General features: G+C 53.5%; 1 protein-coding gene across 7 annotated transcripts in view; it reads right to left on the bottom strand.

Moving 5' to 3' along the window:
* Positions 1-9,424: 9,424 nt before the first annotated feature.
* ERC1 (ELKS/RAB6-interacting/CAST family member 1) overlaps positions 9,425-22,070 on the bottom strand; it is a 269,702-nt gene continuing 257,056 nt past the window's right edge. For all 7 annotated transcript variants that reach the window (XM_061418332.1, XM_061418328.1, XM_061418335.1 and 4 more), the window contains one exon: positions 9,425-14,307. In XM_061418332.1, the coding sequence (XP_061274316.1) occupies positions 14,170-14,307 (138 nt within the window). In that variant the 3' untranslated portion in view covers positions 9,425-14,169. The remainder of the gene's footprint in view (positions 14,308-22,070) is intronic.

Raw genomic sequence — 22,070 nt, 5'->3', positions numbered from 1 at the left:
AAAACTTGACTCAAGCTACAGAATGGATGAAACTTGAGGTCATTGTGCTCAGTGACATAAGCCAGACACAGAAGGACAAATGCTGTGCGACTCCACTTATGTGAGGCCCCGAGAACAGTCAAACACACAGAGAGGAAAGGAGAATAGAGGCTGCCCGGGGCTGGGGGAGGGGCGGGGCTTCAGCCAGGGACAAAGAACACGTCTGGACCCAGATGGTTGGACAGCAGTGTGAATGCACTTAACCTTATTGGACTGGACACTTACAAGTGGTTACAATGGTAAATTTCATGTGATTTATATTTTACCATAATAAGGGGGGAAAAAAACAGGAAAAAAAAAAAGAGGGAATATGTCCATCCATCCTTGTGGGGGAAAAAACACACCTTCTTCCAGAGTCCTAAAAAGTTTGCCACATGACCCAATTTGTGTTGAAATTTCCTGGGTTTGTCGCAGCCTAGAATGAAATCTAGGGTCTTAAAATTCACTCAGTTTGGAAGAATAAACTGGGAAGAATTTCTGTACTTGAATATAGTTGGAGTAATCAAGATAGCATGGCCTTAGCGGAAGGACACAGACCAATGGAACCCGGGAACAGACCCACACAGGCACTCCCAAATGCTCTGACAAAGCTACTTCAATGGGAGACGAACAGTCCTCACAACAAGAAGTGCTGGGGCCACTGGACGCCCACAGATTGAAAGTGGCCTGAAGGTCATTCAAGAATCAGGGTGCTCATCCCCCCTGCCACTAGGAACATGCCAATGAATTCCATAGGGAGGTGTCACTGGAGACCCACGAGAACAGCTGAAATAGGAAGCTGGATCTCTCGGAAGTTGCCGGCAGGAATTCAAAATGGTGCAGCCACACTGGAGAAGAGTCTGGCAATTTCTTAAAAAACCAAACATACATTTACCATACAATCCAGCAATTGCACCCCTGGGCATTTACCCCAGAGAAATGAAACCTTGTGCTCCACAAAACCTGGAAGTTCACGGCAACTCTTTGTAACAGCCCATAGCTGGAAATGGCCCACGTGTTCTTCAACAGGTGAACAAAATGTGGTCCATTCAGGCTACTTAGTAAAAGGCACCACCTTGCAAAGCAACCTCATCAAGCCCTGGAACCCAGCCTGGGGCCAGAATTGTGATGAGGGGAAAATTCTGGTATTCCCAGGTCAGGGGTCAGCAGACCATACCTCAGGGGCAAATCCTGCTGCCACTCCTTGTATGACCTGTGAGCTGAGAACAGCTTCTACATTTTTAAGTGGTTGGAAAAAAAATGTTTGAAAAGAATATGACATGAGATATGAAAATTAGATGAAATTCAAATTTCAGCATCTATCGTTTCATCAGAAGACACACGATCCACAGGCTTTGCCTGCAATCAAGACTTCCTACAAAATGGTTAAGGGACTCCCCTGGTGGTCCAGTGGGTAAGACTTCAAGCTCCCAGTGCAGGGGAATTCTCCAGGCAAGAATACTGGAGTGGGTTGTCATTTCCTCCTCCAGGGAATCTTCCTGACTCAAGGATCGAACCCTTATCTCTTGTATATCCTGCATTGGCAGGCAGATATTTTACCGCTGAGCCACTAATTGGTCACCCCAAGTTAGACTCATTTTCTTTCTTGATGGGATCTTTTGGGGTGAGGGTGCGATGGGTGCACCAGCCCTTTCGTTCAGGCAGTCACCCCACACTCACCCCAAAATATCAGAGGCAGTCTGTGACATCCCTTTTCTTCATGAAGAAGTCAAAGTTTTAAAGTGTTAATATTTTGGGGTTTTCTTATTTCTCAGATATCATGATAACTCCTTTGAAACTGCTCCATCAGCCTGGTAGTTGGGTTGAGAAGTTCTGTTTGAACGTTATTTCCAAGTTATTTGGGCTTTTTTCCTCAAGTCCTTTAGAGGCTATGTGTGAAGTTCAGTCCATAGTGGCACTGTTCTCGGATATGGTAATTCAATTTGGTACAAACCTAGGAAGTAGTAACAGTGCATAGTTCCGCAACAGGGCGAATCTCTGAGGCTCACTTTTATGCTTTGCAGTTGCTGGCAATTTGAGAATCCCAGTGAGCATCACCATTCTTCTGCTGTCTCCCCTGGACACCGACTTTTTAAAAAAAAATGCGAGATGCTGCCTCCATGGGTGGCATCAGTGAGGTGTCCGCGCCTGTTTGGATCTTTGCTGTTTCTGGTAGCACAGAGTTATTCTTGCTGTGGTAGGAAGGGCTCGAAGTGGATCCAGGCACAGCCTGTGCCCAGCCTCTAGTGAGTAGACCTTGGGGAAGACATACCCTTCTCTGCCAGTGGACAAGGAGGCTCCTCGAGCAGGTACCACAGCGGGAAAGGGCTCCAGGTGGCCTGTGATTCAGGTGGGGCTGGGACCCCAGCGCTGGAGGGAGCCCAGGCTGCAGGGCAGAGGTCGGGCGCTGCCCCTAAGTGGCCATGGGCCCCTGACTCCCACATTTAGGAATGTTTGCAGATTTCCTTCTGTTTAAAATGAAGAGATTGGACAGGGTTTTGTTCTGTTTTTTCTTCATATACACTTTAGTTACTTACTTAGTTTTGGTAGCACTGGGTCTTGGTTGCTTCGTGCAGGCTTTCTCTAGCTGCAGCGAGTAGGGGCCAGTTGATTGCGGTCCAGGGGCTTCTTATTGCAGTGGCTTCTCTTGTTATGCAGCACAGGCTCTAGGGCATGCAGTCTTCAGGAGCTGCAGCATGTGGGCTCAGTAGCTGCGGTGTGCAGCTCTAGGGCGAGTGGGCTTCAGGAGTTGCGGCTCGAGGGCTCTAGAGTGTGGGCTCAGTGATTGTGGCGCACGGGCTTAGTTGCTCTGCATCATGTGGAATCCTCCTGGGCCGGGGATCGAACCTGTGTCTGGTTCAGTTCAGTTGCTCAGTCATGTCTGACTCTTTGCCACCCCATAGACTGCATCACGCCAGGCCTCCCGGTCCACCACCAACTCCCAGAGCTCACTCAAACTCATGTCCATCGAGTTGGTGATGCCATCCAACCATCCCATCCTCTTTCGCCCCTTCTCCTCCTGCCTTCAATCTTTCCCAGCATCAGGGGCTTTTCCAGAGAGTCAGTTCTTCACATCAGGTGGCCAAAGTATTGGAGTTTCAGTCCTTCCAGTGAATATTCAGGACTGATTTCCTTTAGGATTGATTGGTTTGATCTCCTTGCAGTCTAAGGGACTCTCAAGAGTCTTCTCCAACACCACGGTTCAAAAGCATCAATTCTTCAGCGCTCAGCCTTCTTTATGGTCCAACTCTCACATCCACACATGACTACTGGAAAAACCACAGCTTTGACTAGACAGACCTTTGTCAGCAAAGGCAGATTCTTATCTACTGTGCCACCAGAGAAGTCCTGGACAGGACTGTTTTCAAGATCCTTTCCAGCTGTAATCACCTACAAGTCTATAAGGAAGAATTTTCTAACATAAAAATCTACTCAGAGTCAAACTGGCAGCCTGAAAGGGTAAGGGGAGCTGTGTGTAGTCCAGGGGGCCCTGTAACAAGAGGGGCATTTGGGTGACCCCTTAATAGAAAGCAGTCTCTCTCCACTTCCTATATGAAGTGAATTCCTCAGAGGGTTTCTGCTCTAAACCAAATAAATCTAATAAAAGGTAGTTTACTCAACCTCCTTATGCCCTCGTCCCTGTTTGGAAAGTGGAGGAAGCAGGCAGGTGTCCTTTAGGGCAGACAAGAGGGGGCAAAAGACTGGCTGGGCAACCTGGGGCTGGTGGGCGGTGGGAGCTTTGGGGATGGGCCAGTAGGCGCTGCCAGGACAATATTCCAGAGACCCTGGTTCAAACTAGGGCCAGGGCTGAGCAAGGGAGGGGGAGGCCCAGGGCTGCTGGGCCCGGGGAGCTAAGAGCCATGTCCAGGCAGTGGATGGGCCTTGGTGCCTGGCAGACCACCCAGGGCTTCATTCAAGAGGAACCTTGAAAGACTAGACTAGAGAGCAAAAGTGCCCAAGACAGCAGGTGTTTGCTGTGGATCAGCCTTTAAAAAAAAAAAGAAAATTTTGTGTGTGATTAAAAAATATGTAAATAACATTTATACCTTTAACTATTGGTAAGTACACAACGTGGGCTTCCCAGGTAGCGCCAGTGGTAAAGTGCCACCGTCCTGCCAACGCAGGAGACGTAAGAGACATGGGTTCGATCTCTGGGTCAGGAAAATACCTGGAGTAGGGAATGGCAACCCACTCCAGTATTCTTGCCTAGATAACCCCGTGGACGGAGGAGTCTGATGGGCTACAGTCCACGGGATTGCAAAAGAGTTGGACACAACTGAAGCGACTAACACACCGCAAGACACTCCAGCTGCTCCTGTTAGCACAGGGTACACTGACGAAAGAATAGACGTGGGCCGTGGTCTCACTCAACATCCGTCTGAAACGTAGACAGGACACGGTCGTCGCATAAAGGGCGGGCTTGGCGTCTGGCCAGCCCTTCACCAGGAGCCCCTCCTGTCCTCCCTTCGTGGCTGGGTGACCGAGGGCACTGCCCGTTCTCTGTAAATCACTCCCCTCTCAGTCTTGTTTATTAAACTCACAGAGGGCCACGGGGGCAGGACAACCACAAACCCTGGGGTACTTCGGTGGGGCACTGGTGGGTGGACACAGCGGAGCTGGCGCCCACCCTGGGGCCTCGAGTCGCCCCCAGCCATGGCGACTGACGCAGACCTGCAAACAGAAGGTGCCCCAGGAAGCATTGGTGGCATGAAGACAGAAAACCCGGCGTCTGGCGGGGGGACTGCCCACCAGCCTGCCCGGCTGCCAACAGCTGGGGTTCTGTGTTCAGGACACTCAGCAAACGCTCCTCCCCAGACCTACTAGAATGGGAGAACCTGACCATCCCTGATCCTTGCAAACTGGGCAGTTCCCAGCCCTGGGTCTCCTGCACGTGGAGGAGGAGGACATTTGGCAGGGGGTGGAATCTTGTTAAGCAAAGAGAGAAACTGGAGAGAAGGAAAGAGAAGGTGGCTACTGGGAAAGGTCTGTCAGGCTTGGGGGAGCAGCCGCCGTGGGGCGGGGGCGACCTCGTCTCCCCCCCACCCCAGGGTGACTCCGGCCCTCACTACAGCCAGTGTAGCCCCTGCAGCCCTTGCTTCCCCACTAGGCCCTGGCACGCCCCTCCATGCCCCTGCCTTCCCAGGGGGCAGGGGGAGAATTGCAGAAGCTCCAGGAGGAAGTGATTACACTCAGAAGCCCTGGTTTGCAGACACAGGTATCCAGCTGAGAATATTAAATCGCTGTTCACAGAGTCACCTACGTACACATAGGTGGGAAGTCATCCCCAGGGGGATTAGAGGGCCCCCGCCCTGTTCTTGGGAGCTTTGAGAGGTCTAGAGGTTCTGGGTGGAGAGGTTGTGTCTGCACTCCCCGACGACACTGGGAGGCTTGGAAGACGTTATGGCTGGTTCCAAGCTGTGCTGGTGATTTTTAACACCTTATAATGCAACCAACGCTTTAGTAAAGACAGGAAGTCTGACTGGCCAGACAGATCCAGGGCCCCTGTCCACGGCGGAGGCCCCCTGGGTCCAGCTCAGGGGTGGGGGCTTCAGCCCCTCGGCCGAGGCGCTGCCGAGCCGTGCTCCCACCCTTGGGAGTGGGCTGCAGAGCTCAAGGCACAAAGTCACAGTGACTATTGTGACGCAGAGCTCCCCTCGGAGCTGACACGGAGCCGGGGCAAGGGCTGGGCTGGGGCCAGGGAGGCATCCGGGAGTGGCTTGGGTTGGAGGCGAGGCTGTCCTGGGGGAGCCCCTCTGCCCAGTCTCTGCACCCTGATCCCGTCCGTCCTGGGAGGTGCTGCTTCCCAGGTCAGAGGATCTCACATAGCTTCCTGTGTCTCGTGAGAGGCCGGGTAGGGCCCTCATCCTGGGAAAGAGGGGGTCTCCCGTTCCAGCAGGTCTGGGGAGGGGCATTTCCTGGGTGTCCTGGACACAGAACCCCAGCTGTTGCAGGAGGGTGGAGAGGATGGGAGGGCAGCTGGGGCTCCCTGTCCTGCTTGTCTCCCATATGCCACTCGGGGGGCACCTGTGGCCAGTCCTGGGCCAGCTGGAGTGGCTGGTCCTCCCCCTTACCTGGAGTCCTGGGGGTTGGAGGCTCCACTGGTTGAAGAAGGAGCGTGAGGGAGGGTGAAGGGAAGGATCCCAGGGTGCGAGCCTCCCCACTCCTGCCGGCCAAGGCTCCACCCGCTTCCCCCTCTGATTCCTTCTGGATTAGCTCAGGGCGGCTTCACCCCAAAGACCGTCCAAGTTGGCAACAGCCACATGTCGGGCTGCTTGGCTTTTAATAAAATTTATGATTTAAATCTTGTGCTCTTAACACCTTCTTTGCAGGCCTCCAAGGGGAACAAAAATGTTGAAGCTTTTTACTCATTTCCTTCATCGCAGGGAGACCCTCACACTGGGCCAAAGCCTGTACGGGGGTGTGTGAACCCCGAGTGCACACATGCGCACGCATGCACTCACACACACACACTGGGGAGGGGAGGGGCCTTTACAAAGACCAGTTGCGTCTCAGTCCCTGGCAAGTTCCCAGAACATCCATCGAGCCTTCAGTACAGAGACTCTCTTCTGAAGCAGCAGCACCTGCCTTAGACGCGGGGTGTCTGACCCCCGGCCGTGAGGTAGGAAGGAGCCTCATCAGTCAGCTCAGGCGCACTGAAGGAAATTCCACGACCCCGAGGACCTGAGCCCAGGGGGTGCAGATGGTGAGGCCTTCCACAGTGAGACCCTCGCAGGGTCCCAGGCTCCAGGGTCAGGCCCAGACTGCCCCTCTCCCAGCCACCCTGGCCCTGAGCAGGGGGCAGCTGGGGCCCCGCAGGCTGGCTCTGAGGTCCAGTGCGCAGGGGAGGCCGCCTTCTAGCAGACGCCCAGCTAATGCACGTCCAGCGACACAGCTGTGGGACCATCCTGGCGTGAAAGCTTGTGGGAGAGCTGATGGGAGCAGGCCCGTTCCCGTGCCTGGCGGGTTCCGCTATGAGCCCGAGTATGCACCACTGCATTCGGGGCCAGAGGAGGAGCAGACGCCGCCCTCAGGGACTTTCCAGCCTCCGGCCTGGGCGGGGAGCCGGGGTCAGAGCATCCCCGCAGCGTCTGCAGGGTCCAGTCCATGTTGGGGGCCGCAGGCTGGACTCTGCATCGTTGACGTCCTGGCTCAAGAATCCGGCGTCAGGTTCCCGTCTCCCGGGTGTCCTTTGTCACCGTGACTAAGAGGCAGGCAGACAAAGCCCGCATTCAGGAGCCCATCCCTGGGAGATTGGCGCGGCCTGGCCAGTGAGACAGCACGTTGGCATCTGGGCTTTGCCCTCTAAAGCAGAAGCCATGTGACTGCTGGCATCTGACGCCCCCGGGTGAGGGCACTGTGGCCAAGTTCCGGCAGGGGGTCAGGTGTCGGAACAGGGCAGGCGAAGAGGCTGGTGATCCCTACCGGAGAAACCCCCTCCTCCAGGCCTTGTGTTCCCACACCTGTGGCAGTGGGCATCCTTATCCCTGTTTTAAAATGAGGAAACTGAAGATGAGAGAAGCCAGGTGAATTCTCGAGGCCACAGTCTGACACACAGCACAGACCAGAAGGCGATCCCGCCGTCTGACTTCTGGACCCTTGCCTTCTCGTGCACGGCCGAGGTTCCCACGGGCCAAGCCCTGCTCTGCCCTGGCTCCCTGCCCGTCCAGCAGGGTGGGCATCCGCTGGCCTGGCCTCTCCTGGACAGCCACCCATCAGGCCCCCTGGGGACGTCCCACAGTGGCCCCACAGACCCAGGCCTAGTGGCTACTCATGTTCTCTTTTCTCCTGAAGTGTCAGGAGGCTCCTGAAGCCGCGGCTCATCCTGACTTTTCACTGCGGCGACAATCCAAGGAGAGCCAGGTGGAGCCCCCGGCTCCCGTCTCCCTGAGCCGTCCGGGGGTGGAGGCCACCCGCTGCCCACTCACAGCTCTGGAGGGGGGCGGATGGACACCACGGCTTCCCACCAAAGTCCGAAAGGAGCCCTGAGGAATAAAGTCACAAGAAAAGGAAACTGGAGCCCGAGCCAACCCGGCAGGAGCCGCTGGCTTCAGCGACACTCATGGGCTGGTCTCCACGTCCACGTCCTGCTGGGGGCCGCCTCCGGGTGCACCTGCCGGGTGGTCTCAGAGAAGCTGCAGACCTGAAGAATGCAGTTCTCTGCTCTCAAGCAGGAGAAACACAATTGCCATTATCCTCATCATGGCCTGTGACCTAGAGAACGTAGCAGGGCTGAGGTCAAGGGCGACAGAGGCTCTGGGCTGCGAGTCCAGGGCCCTCTCCCACACTCCCCTAACACCTGGGAAAGCGTGTGGATCTCAAAGCAGCTTCCTTGGAATGCTCTCTCAAGGTCTAACCAGCTCCTAATTATCTTCGAGCCAGCCCAAGAGGCTCCAAATCATAGTCTTCTCCCAATCCAGAGGAGAAACCAAGTTCACGGGTGGAATTCTCCACTGCCAAGTTCTCCTCTCACGTATTCTCCTTAAACCTCGTGGCCTCTGCGTCCCTCTGTCTGCAGCTGAGCAGGTGACCACGGGGCGAATCAGCATGCAGCAAGGCAGGATGAATGGGAGACCCTGGGGACAGCGACCAGTGTCACCCAACAGGTCGCTGTGGTGGACACATTGGCGCGTGGTGGCGATTTCATTTATGCAGCAAAACACACATCCTGCAGCGAGACTATGCACATTCTAGGCCTTCCCTGCTGGAGGGAGCGAGGCCCGGCAGAGCCGGGTGTGGGCAAGGCTGCGGGAGGGAAGTGTTCGGCCCGTGTGCCAATGTCAGTGGGCGGCAGAACCTGTATGGAGAGGGAGGGAACACGGCGAGCGGGCCGGGTCCCCTTTGCAGCAGACAGAGAAACAAAGGGAAGCAGAAAAAAATAACTCTCACCAAAGTCCCCAGAACAACTTCTCGGCATCAGGCCCAGAGCTGCCAATCTTCCTAGCTGATGGTCTTGGCAGCCCCCCATGCCCTCCTTGTTCCCGGCCTCCATTCTGTCCGATTCTGCAGCTCATGTGGTCCAGGGTATATATGTCAGCACATATCCCGGGGTTGGGGGTGGGGCGTGGCTCCAGCCCCATCTGAATCAGACCTGTGGGTGCTGCTCTGGGACAGAGTGAAGTGGGGGCCCTGGCATGCAAACCGTGAGCCACAGTAAGGGGGGCGGCCAGCCCCGAGTCCAGGTGGATGCCCAAGGGGCTCCCCCTTTTCAGAGAGTCACTGTCAGCCTGTCAGGGCCGGGGTGCTGTCCACTCCTCTGCCCTCCCGTGACCCGAGCATCCCTGCTTCCCAGGGATCCCTGGTGTGGCTGACCGCGCGGGGACCGCTGGACTCTCCTGCCTTTCTAGCATCTGAGGACACATCCTGCCTGGATGAGCAGACTGCATGAGGCTCAAAGAAAAACAGCACGCGATTTTTAAATAACTTTATAATTTCCTGATGGATTTAGTTTGTGAATAAAAAAGAAAAAAAATGAACAAAGTGTTTACAATAGTTATCAAGGCAAAGTCGACTCTAACACAGTTTCTCTGTAACATCACGATCGTGTCAGCGACACCACCGGGCCGGCGTGCAGTGGACGGCAGTGGTGGGCCCGCTCAGACACCACCCCTCGGCCGCTACCGTCGCCAAAAGGACTCAAGCTGCAGGGTCAGCGCCCGGGGCCCCGGCACTTCAGCAGGGGCAGCTCTGCCTCCTGAAGCCGGGGGGCAGGGGAACCATGGGAGACCCCAGTCTATGCCCTGCACACCTGCTGGACTCAAGCGCCCTGGGCTGCCCCTGGGGGTCCAGGGCGTGTGCAATACTGCTGTGGTGGTGGGGGGGAGGCAGCCCCACCAGGGCCGGGCTCTCTGGCTCAGTGGGGGACACCTCCTTTCCTGGCCAGGCCATTGCTGGGGCCCAGACGGGCAGCCTGGGGCGGGGGTCTCACAAGCTTTCAGGGAAAGGCTGCAGGGACTGATGCCAGAGGGGCTGGGCTCTGAGCCGGCCCCCAACCTGGACCGCAGGCTCCAGGCTGGCCAGGGCTTGGCCCATCCTGGATGGGCCCCAGAGAGTATAGCACCAAGTGGGCAGGAGGAGGCTCTGTGGCTGGTGTGGGGCTCAGGGGCCAGCGCCAGCCCAGGTGACCACATGGGACCTGGCACACTGGGCGGGGGCCAGCGTGGGGGTGAGGGCAGCTACGGGGTCAAGGATCTGGGAGTCTCTGGCAGAGTCCCTGAGGGTGGATAGGCAAGCCGGGCCCCAGGAGCCTCTCCCAAGCTCAGCGGCCGGTTGCCTGCCTGGATCTGGACCTGGCGTCTCCCCAGCGGCCGGCCCGGCTGCCACCTCGGCCACCTTATGGGGAGAGGGGCGGTGTCTGGCTGCCCCAGAGCTTGAATTCCTTTGTTAACATGATATTGGTTTGATTTTTTTTTAGAAACACAGCTCTTTAATTTTTCAGTTCTACAACTACTCTGTAATACCTTAATTATCTTAACAATGGACACAATGGAACCGCCCCGATTCTCTGAACCACACGGACAATATCGACAAGCAGAGAAACGAAAGAGGAGATGGGGAGGGACAGGAACCCACCCCCATAAATCAATCCCTAATCCACCGCTCCCCCGGGGTCAGGAGGAGAAAACACCTATGATGGGGGTCACAGCACTCGCCACACAAGCTGGGAAAAACCAGGAGACACTTGGTTACAGTTTTGACACTAAAAAGTTTTTAAAGTTTTTGCTTAAAAAGCACAGGACAGCCATTTTGTTCAGAAAGATTTTCCCTGTTTTCTTCCTGTGTTCCCTTAGTGTCCGGGGAGGAAACACCAGATTCCTCTGAAGACCTTTCTTTGATGGTTGCGCCCCTGCTGAGGGGTCAGGGCTGGCAGTGGTGGGTGGGCCTGGGTCTGTATGGCCGGCTGCCCCTCCCTCTTCACCCCCCGCCCCCACCGCAGCCCTGCGCTCTGCTGCTGATGGGAGATGAGGCTGGGGTGGGGTTGGGGGCCCACACAGGGTCCACGGGGACTCAGGAAGAGCCACCTGAGCCCAAGTCCACCCTCGCTCTTTCCCCGCCCTGGGGCTTTGCTGACATGGTGGAGTCCAAGGGGGGCACGGAAGGGCATGCGGGTTGGGTCAGCAGCAAATCCTGACCGTCAGCAGTCATCGACACCTGGAGATGACTTCCTATCCTCCTCTCGCTCCGGGGGGTGGGCGAGCTGCTGGAAAGCCCAAGAGACCTTTCTGGACACAAAGGGTGAGCCCAGCTGCTGCCGTCCATGCTGGAAGCGCCTTGGGTTCCGTCTGCTTCACTTGTGTTCCTAAGACGAGTTAGGAGGAGGGAGCTCTCAGGCCGCCTTCAGATGGTCAGATACATGGTCAAGGTCAGAGTTGAGACGGAGTTGCAAAGCCCCGCTCCCTTCTTCACACGTGACAGCCCACATGACGTCTTTTCCATTTCAAACACTGTCCACATCCTTGCAGACCTGCACCCAGACGCTTCATCACGAGCCAAGCGAGTGCCTGCGATGGAGGGGCAGGACCCAGGAAGAGGAGACGGGCACCGTGCGAAGCTTCTGCCCTGCACCCCAGGTAGGTGCCACCCACTCTCCTTCTCGCTGCCCCCCGTGACAACTGTTACTTGGGGACAGAGCTCGAGGTGCTCAGGGCAACGAGACGTGCCAATGGGATGGAGGGTTTAGTGAGCATGTTAGGCGGCCTGCAGTGTGTCTCCAAGGTCACAGACCTTCGGGAGCAGCTCATGACCTCATACAACCATGAAGCCAGGAGAGGTCTGGGGACACAAGGCTCGTGTGCTGGGAACTGAGCCTTCAGCAAACGTTGGCTCAGAGAGAGAACTACACTCAGTAAGATGCTAAATGCTGGAGATTACATTCAACTTGCCCTCGTGGTATAGGCAGGTCCTTGCTCACTATTAAACTTCAGCCAGAGTTGACCCTCATCCAGGACCACTGATGTGTGAGGAGGACCACCCAGGAGGCAGAGGAGAGTCCTGCCTGGTTCAGGGACAGACAGATGGTGTCCGCCCAGAGTACTCCTACAGGTATCCACAGGCAGGCAGCAGGGACCATTATCTGACGGGGAAGGTGGACCCAGCAGGGCCCGGAGGGCCACCAGAAGAGCTGGTTGGGCCACCGCCCTGCATGGGGCCTCTTCCTCCTGCAGGCCAGGGAGGAGGTCCTTCTACCTTGGTTCTCCCATTGTGGTGGATAATTTGAGATTCCAGGACTACGGCCCTAAAACACCGGGGCTTTCTACGTGATTTATGGGCAGTGCAATAAATAAATGGGGTTGAGGTAATTGACTACGAATGGCCACCACTTACTGTCTGAGCCCTGCGGCACCCCTGCTCTGGCCAGCCCGGCTATCAGGAAACATCTCAGTAAGAAATTTATGAACAGAGTCCATTTAAACCTTCGATAAGGAGCACTCGACAGCTTCTCACGGGGGGAAGCTGGTTTATGGCGGGGAGTGGGGGCTGCTGGAGATGTGACCATATAAGTTAATGGTACCGTCACGGGCTGCTGGCGGGAAGATACAGGACTGACGGCTGTGACGACCTGACAGGCAGCCTCGGATTCTCTGGGTGAGTAACTCTGGGGAAGGGGAAGGAAAAAACCCATTTAACCCAGCAACTCTTTTATCAGAGGATGTGAGCGTCTGCTGGGTGTCTGGCCAGGGAGGTGATCAAAGGGCAAGATTCGGGTTAAGTGGTCTGTTTCTCGGTGCCTGATATTTATGACTGCCACCGTCTATGCTTGGGGAAGACATCAGGACTCTCAACCGGATCTGCAACTTTGGGGTCGATTTTCTGGTTTGCAACATGGAGCCGGCCAAGTTCATTGAGAAGCACATGGATGTGCAGAGAAGACACCGTCCACTGTCGTAGCCCTTTACACAGCACGCTCCTTCAGGGGAACAAACCCCCAAATTCTGAGTCATAAGATGGGATCCTATCCTACAGGCTAGTAACCGATGCAGCCTCTTGCCCCCCAAAACCCATAAATTCCATTATAATGAGAAACGCTGATTTCTGGAAGATTTTTCTGGAAAAGCTGCCCTCTATTAAGAGTTAAGATCGGACCAGGTGCATCTCACAGAATCCTCGACCCCGCCCCACCCAGAGGCTGTCTTCATGGCTGGTGCCTGGCAGCCACGCAGGCACTTCTTAAACACGGTCTGAGCAGAAGAGGGGAATGATTGCACGTGTGATGAACGACATCCGTGTGCAGCAGAGGCTGTGGGTCAGGATGAAGGCTGCAGCGGGGGCGGGGCGGGGGGGAGGGACCAGGGCCTGCCCAAACCTGGAGTGCAGGGTAGGGGTGGGGTGGGGGGAGGCAGAAGCACTCTTCAGGGGTGAGACAGAGACGTTCCGGGGAAGCCAGCCTGACCCAGAGGACCGGTCACATTCTACAGAAGCAGAGCTGCAGGCGTGGCCACACGGCCCTCTTCTCTTAGTGACAGGCGTGATCCACTGCACCAAGGAAGAGCGACTCACCCAGAGGCCGAGGACAAGCGCAGGGCCAGAAGGCAGGGAGGCCGGTTCCCCGAGCGCCCGCCCACAGGCCTGCCCAGATGCCTCTTGTGGACAGTCACCAGCATGGACAGGAGAGGAGAAGAGCTGGTTGGCTCCAGGTCCCTGGTCCCTCTCCTCCTCCACTCTTTCTGTTAATACTCTTTTGGGGATTTTTTTTTCTACCCTTTTAGGGGAAAGCACCTGTTCTGGTATCAGAACACATAGCGCTTGGGTCCACAGTGAAGCATCCCCCAGAAAGCTGAGCTCCGCAGCGTCCAGATTCCATCCTCATGCCATGGAAGGGGGAGGGGGGCTCTCCCTATGTCCCCATCAGGGCGTAGCCACCAGCATCCACAGTGTCACTGCTGATGGCCGGAGGGCAGCTCTCCACGGAGACTCGGCTGCTTGCCTGGCTGGGATGGCAGGACAGTTAGTGTGGGGACAACACCCAAAGAAGGAAGCAGGTTAGAAGACAGACGAGAAATGGTGCTGGCGCCTCACTGGAGGGATTAAGCGAGACGGGACAGGGTCTGTAGTGTGTCTGGTGCCAGGAGCCTAGGGCCCGGTTCCTCGAATGCCTCCTCTCCTGGCTCCCGGGTTCAACGCTCGGGCTGCTGGGCCGGCTGTTCCCGCGAGGGGTCAGGATGACTCTTCCAGGGCGTTGACCACCTGCTCCAGGATGTCGGGGCAGTGATCCGCGATTTGCTGCAGGACGGCATTGGCAAACTCCTGCAACTCGGCGTTGTCCCGCTCACCTTTCTCCTGCTCGCTCTGAAGCTGAAAGGAGAGACGGATTCAGGTGAAATAAATCAAGCCTGTTCGCACTGAGTTCAGAATTATCCTTCATCAACCAAGGAAGGACGCTGGCAAACATGTGGATGAGCCTGGAGAGCATCGCGCTCAGTGAAATGAGCCAGACCCAGAAAGACAAACAGTGCGTGGTATCACCTACACACGGAACCCGGAGGGAGAAACGTCAAGTCAGATTCGAGCAGCAGAGACAGGGACAGTGGCTGCCAGGGGCTGGAGGTGTGAGAAACGGAAGTGGGGGGTAAAAAGGCACAGACTTTCATTTCCGAGATGAATGAGGTCTGAGGTGTAATGTACAACCTGGTGACCACCGTCAACAATACCGTGTCACACACTGAAATCTGCTAGGAGAGCAGGGCTTAGGGGTTCTCATACAGAAAAAGAGGAAATCGTGACACAACGTGTGTTAACTCAACCGAAAGGCTGGAGAAACTGTTCACGATGTCTGTGTACAACACGCCATCAGGTGTACCCCTTAAATATATTACTAGTGTGTCGATTTTAGCTCAGTGAAGCTAAAAAAGAAAAAGAAAAAAGAAATGATGAAGAAGAGTCAGTTTCCATGTGAAGTCTTCCTGTATCAGAATTAACAATTAGGAAAGTATAGAAGTTATCAAATGTCTCCTCTTGAAGATGAAGGTTAGAGGCTGGTCCAAGGCCCCCAGAGGGTGACCTGTGGAGCTGAGATCCCACCCTGGTGCTCTCACTGTGTCCTCCCACCAGGCCACGCCGTCACATTCAGGCCCAAGAGGGGGCAGGGCTCATGTGTGATCAGACAGGAGCGTGCACACTGGTCCCTGCCCGAGGGAGGGCCCCGCCCCTGCCATGTGCTTCTGCTCAGTGCACGAGACTCCCTACCGCAGGCCACTAAGCCAAAGAGAAGCCGAGCTTGTTTACAGTGTATCTCCTATTGTTTAAACACTTTCTGACATTCCTCCATGCACTGCACCAGCGTGTATGAGGGCCTACTCTGTGCTCAGCGCTGAAATGCGACGGATTTGACCATTGAGCCCAGCAAGTACACAGATGACTATCACCCAGCCAGGAAAGGGCGGTGACCGAGGCCTGAACACGCGGTGAGGCAGACAGGAGGATGCCCGCGTCACCCTGGGGGGAGTCCCAGATGTTCCTGAAGGCTGAACAGGAGTGCATCCGGGAGGTCAGAAATAGAAGCAGCGGTCGAGCGGACAGAACAGGTGCAGACATGCAGAGCCATGGAGGGGTGTGGGTCTAGGGACGGTGAGACACACCCCTCCCCCAGCAGCTGAGCATCAGGCGGGGGACGGAGTACAGAATGGCAGAGGTGCTGGAGGGACGGCCTGGGGCCAGGCAGCATACGCAGAGCTAAGGGTTCAGGTTTCATCTGGTGAGAACCACAGGGCGACAGCAGCAACTGGAAGCCCAAGAGCTTTAAGACAGCACAGTGATGTGATCAGTGTCGTGTTCTCAGAAGACAGTATGAAGTTGAAGCAGACCACGTGGGTGGAAGAAGAGCACGTCCAGGGAGGTCATTGTCACGAGCCCAGGGGGGATGAAGGAGGAATACAGGTTTGGTGGGGGACGTGGGAACAAAGAGGGGAAGGTGGGTGGGAGAATTTCTTAAGGCTGGACTGGTGGGAGGTGGGGTTACATGAGAGAGGGCAGAGAACAAGTCAGATGAGCCTGAAAATATAGGAGGCTGAGCAGCTTTTAGGGAAGGAAGGAAACTGAGTTTAAAGTGTAAACACACAGACTCAGGAGTGAGGCTGGCTGGGACTCAAGCTCAGCTCTGCCAATGACTGGTCTGCATGACCCGGACCCCTTGGAGCCTCAGTTTCCTCATCTGTAAAAAGGAGCAATGATATTACAGGATGGTTTTAATGTCTTAATATTTGTATAAAGTACAGCACAATGTCTGACACACAGAAAGTGCTTGGGAAATGTTAGATGTTGTTATCAAAACTGTTATTGCTGTTTTTTATTAAGCAGATAAGATAACCCAGAAAGAGCATGTGGATTAAAATGCAAAAAGCAGCAAAGTTTCAGTTACACTGTTGACAGAATCTAGATGCTCTGAGCCAAGAATGAGCATGCTGCTTTTTCAAATATATCAAAGACCCGGGGACAGATTCAGAGCTGGTGACCTTCTGTTAAATGTTGAAAAAAGACCAGAATGTCTGGTCCCGAGTGTCTGGCAAGGGCCAGGTTCAGACCGTGCGAAGTCGGGTGCGTCCCGAGCTCTGGCTGTGTCACGTGACTGCGAGTTTCCGAAACGGGGAAAGCAAGGGGGTCGGGTGCCTTGTGAACACAGCGGCCTGGGCCAGAGCCCCGGGCTGTGATGCTTAGGTCTCACCCGCCACGCAGGCCGAGAGAGGAGGTTATGAGGTTATGCTGCTGCTTCAGCTTCTTATCTTGGGCTGGGGGACAGATAATCCTCTTTATCTTATTCTTTGTGGGCTGTGATGACTGACTGTGTGTGTCCCCTCAGATCCTTATGTTGAAATTCTCATCTCATCGTGATGCTGGTCTGAGGTGGGGGCCTTCCGGAGATGCTTGGAAGTGAGGGTGGAGCCCTCATGAATGAGGAGAACTCAGAGACTGGCCCCCCCACCTCTCGTGAGGACCTGAGGAGAAGTGAGCCATCTGCAGCTCAGAGCACAGCCCTCGGTAGAACCAGCTTGTGTGCCAGGATCCTGGGCCCGCAGCCTCCAGAACCCTGAGGAACAAACCTCTGTTGCTGATAAGCCACTCAGCTTATAGCATTTTGTTATAGCAGCCTGACTAACATAGCGAGTAGTGCTTTTAAAGAAAGCTATGGAAGGGAAAAAAAGGGGGTTGGATTTGGCTAGTCGAAGATTTAAAATATTTGTATGGACTCAGAAAAGATGTAAGTAAAAACACAAGTTTTTGCTTGGGAAACGTTTAGAGTAAATAAAACAAACAAAGAATTGCTATCAATATATTAATGAAAGTAACAATAATCCTAATAATCTAATAGAAAAAACAGGCAGAGGATATGAACCAAAAACTCACAGAAGGAATGTAAATAGTTAATAAGCACATTCAATGATAGTCAGCTGTTGTGAATTAAAGAATAGCAAATTAAGCAAGATAGGCTTTTATTCCACCCCCCCCCACCCCCACCCCACCCCTCCACCCCCCCGCATCTCACATTGGCAACAAAAGCTACAAAGATTGTTAACAATCAGTGTTGGTAAAGACCTGAGGAAGTGGGCCCTCATATATACCACTGATGAGAGTGTAGACTGGGGAGCCCTCTGGTCTCTTCAACCAAATTTGATTGCATGTGTACTTTATGTAAGTAATTCCACTTTCTAGAGTATATTCTACAGAAAATACCAGTAAGAAATTCAAGAATGTATGCACAGGTATGTTTGCCAAGGCAATTTGTAGGAATGAAACTTTTTTTTTTTTTTACTAACCTCAGTGTCGAACAAGAGGTGATAGAGGTCTGTATGTTTGGGCTTATGTACAGAAAAATGTATGGACAAAGAAACAGACCTGTGAAGAGTGGTTAGTCTGAGTGGATGGAATGATCTGTATTTTACTCTGTATTCTTCTGTACTGTTTAACACCCACAAGTACTGTCGCTCTTACTAAAAGAAATACGAATGAAAATATGTAATATAAATATTCAAAGCTGCATGTATTTTTCAAATGTGTAACTGTTACCTATTCTAAGACTAAGAGAAGAAAGCAACAGAAATGTATAAAACATTCATTCAAAAAGTACTGACTGGTTCGCCCATGAAAAGGAATGGAATTCTGACCCAGGCTACCACATGAACCCTGAAAACACTATGCAGTGTGAAAGAAGCCGGCCACAGGAGGCCGCATTCTGGACGCTCCCATTTTTATGAAACGTCCAGACAAGGCAAACTCAGTGAGGGGGCGGCCAGTGCTGCCCAGGGCGAGGGCGGGACGGGGTGGTGGGAGGGCCTGTGGAGTGATGAACACGTTGAAAGCCGGCTGTGGTGGCGGCCACACAACTCTGAGAATCATGCCTTTTAAGTGAGTGGATTGCACGATGTGTGAATTCTGTCTCAACGAAACCGTAAGGACACAGTGAGTCCTGCTTGCAAAGTCCTGCAGAGCAAATGCCGCCGAGAGGGAGGAAAGTGCTGCAGCCTCAGCCAGGGTGGAAAGGAGGAGAAGAGGGGACAGTCCCTTGAGGAGGTGGAGGGAGATGTTCGAAGACAGAGAAGGCTCGTTCCAGACAGAAAGCCAGCAAGAGTGGAGCAGGCGTGGAGCAGGAGGAGATGCGCTCGGCTGGTCCCTGGGGTTTGGGGCCACAGAAACTACCAGATCTTGGCAGAAGTAACGCAGGTCTCCCTAGGCTGGCCGGGCATGGGCACTGCCCCCAGGGACCCCCAGCCCTCTCCACGCTCTCTGTGATGCCCACCGAGGGCTCTGGTCTCCACTGCAGGCACCTCATTATCAAAACAGTGGGGACAGACTGGAGTGAGCTGAGAGCGCGACGCAGGTACGACTCAGATGCAGGGTGAGAGGAAATGTGATCGTGACCCAACATCATCAGGGCTGGAAGCGGAAGGGGGAAGGGCAACAGAATGGGAGGAGGACCAGAGAGAGTCAGGAGTGATGGAAGAATGGAAGAGATCAGGGGGAAAACCAGAGGTCAGCCACAAAGGCTATGAGTTCCCAACATCTAACGAATGGTCTGCCTGGGGAAAGGTGCTTAGACACAGAGGGGTGAGAACAGAGGCGGCAGTGCTCCTTCACTGGCAGGTCCCTCTCCATCTCTGGGGACTGAGGCTGGCTTGCACTTGATCTGGAAGCAGCACCACGCGTGGGCACAGTGGGGCAGAGAGAGATTCCACTGGCACTCGATCCATTATATGCTAGTGATTTCCTGTCTTGAAAAAAAACCTCAAAGATCAACCTTTCCTGTGAAACGGGAACTGCTTCTCAAATGAGGATTTCTGTTTTGACTCTGAAATGCAAAGCTTTAGTCATCTGAGGTCCGAGGAGTGCTGAGTGTCGGGAAAAGTGTCGTTAAAACTTCAGACCACTTAGGGAAGAAAGGCAATGTGAAGAAACCAAACGAAGACTTGAGACAGCTGTGCTCTTGCAGCACAGGTGTGAGAACAAATCCTGAGGGGGATTAGTACCTCGTTATTTAACAGTATTTCATTAGCATGCACAGCACATGCAAAAAAGAAAAAAAGGGCAGTTTCTGTGTGGTTTCAGCATGTAGTAGACCCCGTGGATGAACCAGGGAAGGTGTATTCTGGCTTCCAAAACTGAACTTACCAGCTTGTCTCTCCATCCTTTGCCCCGCCCCCACAAAGAAAAGCCCCTTAGACTTAGCACAGAGAAGGATTTCCCCAAACGTACAGACATGCAATATTGGGGATTTAATGAAAAAGGTCATTCCATCTTAGATGCAATGCTCCTCCGTCCCTCTTCCCTTCCTTGTTAAAGTGACAAATCCCAAGTTAGTAGATACAAACTCAGCTGAGTAAGCCAATAAATCTACCATATCCTACTTTCTTCCTTCTAATACTGCCAGGCCAGTTCTACCCCTGCAAGTACTACAGTGAAAAAACACTACTGTCTTGTTTATTTTCAAAAACACCATAATCATATGCAGTGTGTAGGTTCACAGAATCTCCCCCTCTAGATACAGAGATGCAATTTTCTGGGTATATGCTGAGAGCTTTGCATCTAAAGACAAACAACAACCACCCTAAGAACATTTCCAAATACATTTAAAAAACAAACGTGTTCCCATGAATCCCATAAGCTCCTGTAACAGCAGCATCAAATCCCATACCTCAGCATCTCTGCTTTCTCCATAAATAAACACCTAACATGAAATCTTCCCCAAGCGCCTTGGGCCTCTTCCTACTTAACCTTAAGAGAACTAAGATACTCTGGAGGAAGGGAATCTTGGAGTTAGAGGTGTACAGCCATCTGGCTCCAGAAGAGAAGATAGAAAATAGGGTTGGCTAAAAGAAATGGGGGGGCGGATTTGGTCCAGTGTCTAAGACTCTCCACTACCAATGCAGGGGGCCGGGTTCCATCCCTGGTCAGGGAACTAGATCCCACACGCCGCAACTAAGACCTAGCACAGCCAAATAAATAGCTTTTAAAAATTAAAAAAAATAATAAAGAAACAGGGACTTGGAAATGTGGCTGAGGATGACTGGGAGGGTGGCATCCTGCATGTGGGTGCTACTGCTGTCCATGGCGAAGGACAGACTGCTCAGGGGGCTGGCAGCCATGAGCCTGTTGTGCAGTTGCTCAGTCCTGTCTGACTCTGTGACCACACGGACTGCAGCATGCCAGGCTTCCCTGTCCTTCATCTTCTGGAGTTTGCTCAAACTCACATCCACCATCTCATTCTCTGTAGTCCCCTTCTCCTCCTGCCTTCAACCTTTCCCAGCATCAGGGTCTTTTCCAATGAATCGGCTCTTCGAATCAGGTAGCCAAAGTATTAGAGCTTCAGCATCAGTCCTTCCAATGAATATTCAGGGTTGATTTCCTTTAGGATTGACTGGTTAGATCCCCTGGAGAAGGAAATGGCAACCCACTCCAGCACTCTTGCCTAGAAAATTCCATGGATGGAGGAGCCTGGTGGGCTATAGTCTATGGGGTCGCAAAGAGTCAGACACGACTGAGCAACTTTACTCGTTGGTTTGATCTCCGTGCCGTCCAACGGACTCTCAAGAGTCTTCTCCAGCAACAGTTCGAAAGCATCAATTCTTTGGTGCTCAGCCTTCTTTATGGTCCAACTCTCACAACTGGAAAAACCATAGCTTTGGTATATGCACCTTTGTTGGCAAGGTGATGGGAGCCTGAGGAACTCATTACTGAGGTAACACAGACATAACACATCTGATCTCAGAACAACGCCACGACGCTCCTGCTCCTCCAGGTCCCACGGCCCTGGCCCGTCTACTAGCTCTGTTCCCGCCCTCTCCCCTGCCCGGCCTCTGACCACGGCCTCCGGGGGCTCTTTCACCCAAGCTTTCTGGACCCACCCCTCTCAAGTGCATGCGTGCCCGGTCATTTTCCTCTCATTCACCATCAAGTGTCTAAAATAACTCTACATTTCCTACCTCTGCTTCCCACTTTCCTCCTTAACATCTAAGAGTTTAGCCTTCTGCCATTTCACCAAAATCGCTCTCTCAAAATTTGACCACGTACCTTAAATGGAGATACGACACAATCCCAGGTGGGAAGCCTCAACACTGTAAGAGTGTTGATTCTGCCCAAACTACCTGCCGGTACAGTGCACTCCAATCACAGCTGTGGCAGGTGTGTGTGTGTGTGTGACAGACACGCTGATTCAGGGCACGAGAGGGAACGTAAAGAGCTCAGAGCAGCAGAACGACCACGGAGAAACAGTGCTACAAAACAGGTCTTCACGTGATGAAATATTCCTCTAGAACCTAGATTTTAGAAGGGCTGCACTGTAACCCTTTTTATGGATGTATTCTTATTTCACGAATTCAATTATTAGAAATGTAGTCTGTTTTCACTACTATTAATATTAGTGTGTTGAAATTTTCTAAACATAAACCTATGCATATCTACGGCTGTCTTCTTAGAATCCTGCATCAAAGGGTATACACCTTTTTAAAGCTCTGGACATGTCACCAAACTGTTCAGAACAGCCGCGCTAACTTTCAGTCAACAAATTAGGGTGGCCATTTCCCATCCTCCGGGTCCCCTGGGGTCACACCCACCTCCCCTGCAACCTTGCC

This window comes from Bos javanicus, chromosome 5 (assembly GCF_032452875.1).
Source record: "Bos javanicus breed banteng chromosome 5, ARS-OSU_banteng_1.0, whole genome shotgun sequence".
NCBI lineage: Eukaryota > Metazoa > Chordata > Mammalia > Artiodactyla > Bovidae > Bos > Bos javanicus.
This window is presented reverse-complemented; position numbering and strand designations above follow the sequence as displayed.